We start from the raw sequence: 9,100 nt of genomic DNA, 5'->3' as shown, positions 1-9,100 counted from the left end.
TTTGTAACTATGTGTTTGTATCTTTTTTAGCCCTGACGAAGCCCTGCAACGTGGGGGGAAACGTTGGCTCAATAAAATAGTATAATTCTACTATTTGAGTTTTTTTGACCGCACCCGGACCATATTCCTTTCATCTTTACACACGGTCAATCAATAATCTTTCAGTATCCACCATTGTTCTTTGTCTAGTTGCAACTGAGAGCTGTTAGGAGGTTAAAAGTGTTTTTTGGTACTTTTTATAAGTTTTATATTTAATCTTATTTATTTATATTTAATTTACTTCATTTTCTTGTAATCAAAATAATATAATCCTAATGCAATGGCTGAAACTTGTACGTCCGCCATGCTTGCCTCTCAGAATAACACTGACACGTAGGGATGCGATACCGACATCGATGTTTTTGGTAAAATTGCTCAATTGAGCATTGATATTTTAAAACATCAATCTTTGTTGTAGTCAATGTCGGATTCATGGTTTCAAAAACCACTTCTGACAGGCCATAGAATGTGTGATTATTGGAGCCGACCTTATGCTACTCAAATGGATGTTTAAAAACATCGATTTATTATTGCCATTGTTTTGTAAGCAACGATATTTTAATATTGAGCATTGATGTTTTTTGTAGTCGATGTCGGATTCTTTGTTTCAAAAACCACTTCTGACTGGTTGGAGCATGCTTAGTTGTTGGAACAGACCTTATGTTTCTGAAATTGTTCAAAAACATCGATGTATCTTGGGTAATGTATTGTAAGTAACGATATTTTAAAATATCGATGTTTTTTGTAGTGGATGTCGCATTCATGGTTTCAAAATTCACTTCTGACAGGCCGTAGGTTGGGTGATCGTTGGAACCGACATTATGCTACTCAAATGGATGTTCAAAAATATTGATGTATTTTGGGTAATATATAAGAAGATGGTCAGGGTTGCGGTCAAAAGAGAAACAAAAATAGTTTACAACTATTTATTTTCCGACGTTTTTGGGTAATGTATTGTAAGCAACGGTATTTTAAAACATCGTTGTTTTTTATACTCAATGTCTTATTCTTTGTTTCAAAAAGCACTTCTGACTGGCCGGAGCATGCGTAATCGTTGGGACAGACCTTATGTTAAGGTGGATCCACATGTTGGCCGCTCGCCATGGATCGGAGGCTCGTACAAATGCTCGGCAAACAAAGTGCGGGCCATCCACATGTCAGTGTTATTCAGAGAGGCAAGCATGGCGGACGTACTAGTGGTTTCAGCCATTGCACTTGGATTGTATTATTTTTATTACAAAAAAAGAAAATTAAAGGAAAATAAATAAGATTAAATTTAAAACTTATAATAAAAAGTACGAACAAACACCTTTAACCTCCTAACAGCTCTCAGTTGCAGCTAGACATAGAACAATGGTGGAGATGCTACACGAGCGCTCTCACGAACCCCTTGGATCTGTGTCCAAAAACCGACTCTCGACGGCTCGGCAACGAGCCTAGGCCAACCAAGCCAAGCCACCTATCCACATGCTCGCGTATGTCTGAGTTCGCCATGGCTCGGCCAACATGTAGAGGCCCCTTTACTAAAATGGTTTAAAAAAACATCGATTTTTTTTGGCGATGTTTTAGTATTGGACATAGATTTTTTTTGTCGATGTCGCATCTCTACTGACACGTGGATGGTCCGCTCATTGTTATCAAGCATTTGTACAAGGCTCCGATTCGTGGCGAGCGGCCAACATGTGGATCCGCCTTAAAATACCAACTGGAAATGAAATGAAACCATGTATGCTTTCTAACGATATTTCCATCCGTTGTGGAAAAATATTTTAAACACAAATTATCTTTAGACAGGAACTTATGGTGTTACTATAAGTCATATTAAATGCTATAAATCTATAGATATTAGTTTTAAAACAATCACTAACTATTTAAGCTTTTGAAGTCATATTTATACCTAGTTAGACAATTGTTTTAATTCTAATAATATATAGGCATAGTATAGTAAATTTATAATATATGATAGTGATACTTACTTTTTTGTTTCTACATTTTCATTATTTTTTCATCCTTTTCTTATTCATTTTCCCCCGTTATTTATCCATATATCTAAATACAATTTTGTCCTTTAAACCTAATATATCTTCCCTTTTTAACAAATATAAAATTATGAGAAGATTGTTTACCCTGTGTAATATATGTATATGAGGGGAAGATGGTTAGAGGTGCACTAATATACTATTTGTTTAATGTAACAGTCAGGCAGTCCGCTGATTGTCAATATTGTATTTGACAGGAGCAGGTATAAATAAAAAGAAAAAAATATATATCTCACGATTATGTTATAAAAAATTTCTGTTATTGTTATTAATTTACAGTTCAAGAGATCCTTATTATTATATTCAGATTAACTATAGAACAATTTTCTTAGCTAACCTTAAACTAAGGGGGAAAGGAGACTCGACACAACACGCAACAAAAATGGGCATTATTTGCGCATGCGCAATATGGAAACAGTTCCAGGCGCGCACTCTACACTACTCGAAAAAAATGGGCATTATTTGCGCATGCGCAAATGGAAACAGTTCCAGACGTGGAACCTCTCGTCTCGTAATAGGTTTGATATTTTGTAACCGTTATTCTCGGAGTGTAAATTTTATTATACTAACGTAACTGATATAAATAGTAACATTTCCTCACTTCATAAGGACTAAAATGCCTAAAGATGATGGTACAACACTCGTTTCCTTCTATAATTGTGTTAAGCATTTTTAGTGGAAGTTAATATATTTTTTGCGAGCAGTGACGAGTAAGTCTGCTCCATTCGAGACTATCAGTACACTCTCGTCGGGAAAAAATGGGCTTCGACCATTTCAAGGGAGCTGAAGTAAACTTTTACCACAGTCTCGGTCAAAAATAGAAGATAAACTAAGAAACGAGTAATCTCCAGTATTCGTAACTTAGCAGTCCCAGAATAGGGGGGGGGGGAAATATTACTATCTAACCAATCCAGAAATGGGTAACATCGATCATAGGCGGTGTACCAATCCGGAACTTGGTTACACTTTGGCGTTACCATGTTCCGGACTGCCTTTTGGAACAAAGCTTATCAATTTGTATGATATTAACCTGGTAGGGTGCTGCCGATTTGTAGGTTATTACCCGTTATTATTCGGGAATTTTTCACCTTAGAGGGTAATTGTCGGTTATTCCGGTATTTCGGGTAAAATAGATTTACGTTATATATAGGTGTGCTAGTGCAGTGTTATACTGCTTCTTCGACTAGTTATTATTTTTACCATCTTACCAAGAAGTTATTATTTTTTCTTAGATATTTAATTTTAGGACATAGGCGTACCCAGACCATTTGGGGCTCGGGATTGATTTATATTTGAGGCATGAGATGAAAATTTTCCACTTAATTTTTTGGTATTTAACATCCTTTTTATTGGAACTGGGTATACTTCATCGTGTAATTTAGGAGCGTTTCTTTTGTTGATGTATTTTTCTTTATTTTGCTCAATACTCGTTTTTATAGCTTCCCTGGTTGTTTTTAATTTTTTTTGTGATATTCTTGAATTTCCGGGTTTTCGTTAAAATTTTCTCTACTGATCCCAAAAGTAATTTCATTGGGACCTAATTTCAAATTTTGGTTAAGAGAATTGTTGTAGGCGATTGTTGCAAGTTCAATTTTTCATCTTCACACCCGGAGGTCTGGGGGTTAATTATTTTTATTAAATCAATGAATGTAGAGCTTGCTCGGTTAAGTAATCCTGGTGAATTTGGGTGATTCGGGGTTGTTTCATGTTTGTTAATTTTGTGATATTTCAAGAAATCTCGAAATAAATTATTGTCAAACTCGCGGCCGTTGTCTGTTGTAATGACGAGGGGTTTTGGGAAGAGGACCAAATATTTTCTCAGAATTGCCATAGACTCAACAGCATTTGCTGTTACACTGTATCTTATAAATAATAAGATCTGCTATGATATAAACATAATAATTTCTCATGTGGAGTGTATCCATCATGATGGAGTCAAATGGTTTTTCTGGTGTTGGAGTAATCATAAATTTAGGTCTGAACGGCCTTCTGTCGTACTTGATTTTATTGCAAAGATCGCATTCATTTATAATGTCGGTAATATGATCCTTCATATTCGGCCAGTAATATTTAGTTTTTAATTTCTTATAAGTTTCACTTATAACCCTATGGCATAATTTTGCGATGTGTTGGTCTAGAATTAATTGTATCCTCATTTTTGTCAATAATATCAGGTAACAGTAAAGAATATTTTTTTATACCGTTGGTTGGAAAATTTTCTCTTATAATTTCAATTACTTTATTAAAGAGACTCTCATACCAATTGGTTTCACTTTCGTTTCACACGTTTTGTATTTTGGGAGAACAGTAAACTCCGTACGTTAGATTAGGTCTTAATATTTCCATTAATTTGTTTTCTAGTTGTTCTGCATTTTGATTAAATGGATATGTAAGTTCTAAAGTTATTCTTGTTTTGTTAAATATCTTTTCGACTTGATGTTCGTTAAAGCCCTTTATGATGACGATTTGACTTTTCTCTACGTTCACAGGTCGTTGACAGTCGTCGACGATAAGGATCATATTAACTGAAGACTCGGCAGAGTGTCGAGTGTCCAGGGAAGAGTTATCTTCTGGAATATGTTACATGTCATACTTGAGTTTCTGTGAGATGTGATTGTCGACAGGATGTCGGGACAGATGGTCAGCAACCTTATTCGCCTTACCCTGGATATACTTGATGTCATATTCGTAATCTTCGAGTTGTAGTTTCCACCTGATGAGTCGAGCGTTCTGTGTCTTACAAGTCTTGAGATATTCGAGAGGATTGTGGTCAGTATGGATAAAGAACTTCCTCCCATTGAGATAAGGTCTAAAGTGGTTGCAAGCCCAGATTATTGCAAGGCATTCTTTCTCGGTCATTGAATAATTCTGTTCTGCTTTATTCAGCGTCCTCGATGTGTAGCAAACGGGTAGTTCTTTTCCATTTTTCTTTTGGGCCAATACTGCACCCATAGCATAATTGCTAGCGTCTGTTGTTAAATAAAAGTCTTCCTCGAAATTTGGAACTTGAAGCATAGGGCTACTGCAGACCATTGTTTTTAATATTTCGAACGCCTCTCTATATGACTCTGGTTTTATCTCGCCTTCTATACGCAGGCATATAGTCATGGGTGCGGCTATTTTCGCGTAGTTGGGAATCATTTTGCGATAGAATCCTGTTAAACCTAAGAAGCTTTTTATCTCCTTTTCATTGCGTGGTAGTTTCAATTCCTTGACAGCTTTAATTTTGTCGGGATTTGGTTCAATTCCTTTTTCACTAATAATATGTTCGAGAAATAATAGTTCTGTCTATCTTGAGATTCTGTTTTTTCAATTTTTCTAGGACTGTTTTCATGTGTTTGAGGTGTGTGTTGTGTCATGGTCATTAAAAGTTTCGGAAAATATGATGATATCATCCATGTACACGAGGACATGAGGCATATCAGCAAAAATAATGTTCATAGCTCTTTGAAATGTCGCCGGGACATTGCATAGACCAAAAGGCATGCGTAGGGAATTCTTAATATCTATTGTTCTTAATTGTGATAATCTTTCAGATAATTTTGACATAAAATTACAATGTATAATATGTATATATGTTAATTAATTTAAATAAATGTTCAAAAGCAAATATAATAAAAGTTACAAAAAAAAAAAAAAATAAACAAATGTTTTCCAAAAAAGCTTCACTCACAATTCCTCAAAGAGTTTCGATGTCTATCGGGGTGATCAGACGATTTGAGCTCAGCAGTGGGTCCTTTTCCAAGATCTAAGTGGTCTAAGTGGGGTGCCCGTCTCTTACAGGTGCAATATCCTCGAGAGGTAGATCGAATCTTGAAATCTGGTATTTCTGCAGAGTTCGAGTTAAGAACCGCGATGATACTTGCATGCGGTCCCTGTTCAGGCGCCAATTACGAAACTCAACGGCAATAAAGTGAAAAAAACTTTATTGGTAAACAAATGGTACAATGAACATTACGGCATGCTACAACTATTACTGGTACAGATCTAACAAGCTTGGGATTTATAGGAGTATATATAGGAGCTGTGGAGGGAGGTGGTTCGGAGTTGTAGATTCAGCAGGAATTACTACCATAACTCAAGTCAAAATATGAGTTAATGCTCTCCGATTCACTGTTGTTACTATTAACTTTTGGGCTTTAGCATCATTTAGTACATACACCTTATAGTATTTACTTTGCTGGTCTCTGGGAGGCTCAAAATCTTTAGAAATAATCTCAAAGAACCCGTAGGCGTTTAAGAACATGGTTACCTTAAATTTGCACATTTGGAAGTTCTCAGGTCCCGTCAGCGGCTCGATCTGATTTATTTCATTAAAGCTGTTAAGATCCATTTTATATTACTGGTTGCACTTTTAACGAACTTTAACTGTTTTTACTTCACGAAGTATTTGAACTCAAACAAACACTATCGAACTGCTTTTTCTGTCTCGCTACAAATTTTAATTTAACAAACTACCTGGGCCCATAACCTGTTGAAGGCGATGGTGGTGGACAGAAATAAAATGTTTTTACTGTTTTATTAGTCAAGGTTAAATAACACATAACGTTCTTACTGTAGTGTACCATTTATTAGCATGTATAGCAATATACATAAAACAATGGCTTGCTGGTAACCTACGACTGACTGTTATAAAACCGTTGCAAGCCCGTACAATCAATATAGTCACAGTTTGCCACAGAGCAACGTGTATACAATAAAAAATGAATTTTTACATCTCACTTTAACAGTTAATAGAATTGTAAGAAAGCTGGATGCTTGCTCTTTTTATCTATATTACCTTCATTTAGATTTAATGGCATTTAAAGGGGCCAAATATTGGTTTAACATATAGAAAAACTTTTCAAACGTTTTCTTTTATACCTCCGGTTATAATTTGTTTAATTAAATCCAGTTTGTGTCCTTTGGTGCAGTTTATAGAACCCTATGTGACCTTATAGAAGTTGTGTAAAGATTGGTTTTGTCCTGTTGAAGTTTTTAAGTACAGTTAGATTTCGACTCACAAACATCTAGTAAATGCATTTTGAGCCCACCAACACTATGAAGTCAATTCCAAAATATTTACAGTTATAGCATTATTCTTCCAGAGAAGTGATATGTTAAAACTGTATATAGCAAGCTTTCATGTTCTTGTAATTGCTCAATGTTGTTTACTGTCTATCTTTTAAGGCTAAAATTATCAACAGTTGATTGAGTTATTTACAACTGTTTTTACTATCTATACAATTAACTTCTTCAGCACTCAAGTCAAACCAACTCTTTATTCTAATAAAAATATTTTTTCTTATAATTTCTAATATAGTTAATAGAAACTCTCTATCTACTCTTTCTTCTACAGAAATATAAGCAGAGATATATCTGCAAGAGAAAAAAATATGAATATTTATTTTGATTAAATTATTTGCAAGTCCACTAATAATTCTAATAATTTATGTTTTCTATTTGAAAAAGTTTATTAACAATTTATGAAATTTATTGTATTTATATTAATACAAAAAGTCAGTCTATTGCTCAGTGTTATTTCTCCATTTTTGTGTTTTTAAATTCTCTGAGTTTAAGCAAATATGAAGTAAATATATCCCCCCCCCCCTACAAAATATTTATCTTTGAAGTTGCACTGCATTTACGAATATTTTCTCACGATAGAATGTGATTATATTCACATAATTCAAAAATTATGATTCAGTTATAGTGGAAGCAAAATGGTCAGGGGAAACATTGTATACATAACTTCTTAACTCATCAACATTTTATAAATATTTATTTGTGAGAGAATTTAAAATGTCTCTCATAAAATTTCATAATTATTTAATTAACATTAGTTCATTAAATACATTATAATATTTATAACACAATGTACAAAAAGTTTAGTACGACATTGAAATACATAGTTTTCATGGATTTCCTAATTCATTATGATTTATTTTCTGACTTTTATATACATAATAGTAAAAAGTATAATTAAATTATAAATTTCCTCAACATATTTAGAAAATGGTCTTAAGTTATAAATATTTACAAATAAATATTTATATACATTATAATTGTTTATTTTTAAATACTGATGAAGTACTTACTCTCCAAAATGAACAAGTTAAAAAATTACATTTAATGAATTGGAAAGAACTTTAAAGAATGGCGATAGAAAATAATCACAATATTTAAATAATATTTAATTATGTACATACACTTTACCAACATTATACATATTACAGTTAATGACTGTACAGTAAAATGAAGAAATAATTTCTACATAAATCAATAAAAATATATAATCTGAAATAACAATTGTCTATAAATTTCGAAATTTATAGGATATCAAAATTATTTGAGTTAAATGACACAATATCTTTATGTATTAAAAGAGGCCAACAGTTTTCTTCAAACAATCTTGCTTCCACTTAGGAATAGCAGAATACTCCGAGTATTTCATTGAGAAAACATCAAAAAATTCTTCTGATGACAGGTAAAGCTAGAAATAGAAAAATGACAAATTAAGAACAGAATCTAATAAACTTTAGTAACAAATCACTCAATCTTTGTTATACCTACCTCTTTGTGTTGGACATCTATTCCAGCAGGAAGTTTTTCTGGGTCCCTTTCCAAGAGAACATTCAAAGGATATTTTTCACATTCATAAAAATTAGGAACTGTATCCGCTACAATAAGATCTACTTGTAGCAAAGGCTTCTGTTTATCAATTTCCTCACGAACTTCTTCAAATTTTTGTTCTTTCTAAATTTTGAAAATAAAGAATAATAAATAATCTGAATTTGTTGGGACATGATGAAAATATAACTATAAAAAGTAATAACTACTTATTGATAAATTAAAAAAAAAAAAAAAAATCAATGGATACTAAAAGAAGTTATGATTTATTGCTTTTTATTTGAAATAATGTTTTGCTCTTTATAAGTACGTTATTTCCATAATATAGTTATTTTTATTTAAAAGAAACTTTTTAACCCATTTAATTTATCAATTTATTGTGTATATTTATTAACCACTTTTGTGTCGTTAGA

At 33.0% G+C, this 9,100-nt stretch overlaps 1 protein-coding gene across 4 annotated transcripts in view; it reads right to left on the bottom strand.

Annotated features, from left to right (window-relative positions):
- Window positions 1-7,820: 7,820 nt before the first annotated feature.
- qua (villin like protein quail) overlaps window positions 7,821-9,100 on the bottom strand; it is a 130,322-nt gene continuing 129,042 nt past the window's right edge. For all 4 annotated transcript variants that reach the window (XM_014437515.3, XM_014437525.3, XM_014437520.3 and 1 more), the window contains 2 exons: window positions 8,631-8,813; window positions 7,821-8,550 (listed from right to left, as the gene is read on the bottom strand). In XM_014437515.3, the coding sequence (XP_014293001.1) occupies window positions 8,437-8,550; window positions 8,631-8,813 (297 nt within the window). In that variant the 3' untranslated portion in view covers window positions 7,821-8,436. The remainder of the gene's footprint in view (window positions 8,551-8,630; window positions 8,814-9,100) is intronic.

This window comes from Halyomorpha halys, unplaced genomic scaffold, assembly GCF_000696795.3.
Source record: "Halyomorpha halys isolate HHAL.00 unplaced genomic scaffold, Hhal_1.1 Scaffold52.1, whole genome shotgun sequence".
NCBI classification, from domain to species: domain Eukaryota; kingdom Metazoa; phylum Arthropoda; class Insecta; order Hemiptera; family Pentatomidae; genus Halyomorpha; species Halyomorpha halys.
The sequence above is the reverse complement of the archived record's forward strand: the minus strand, read 5'-3'. Positions and strand labels throughout refer to the sequence as shown.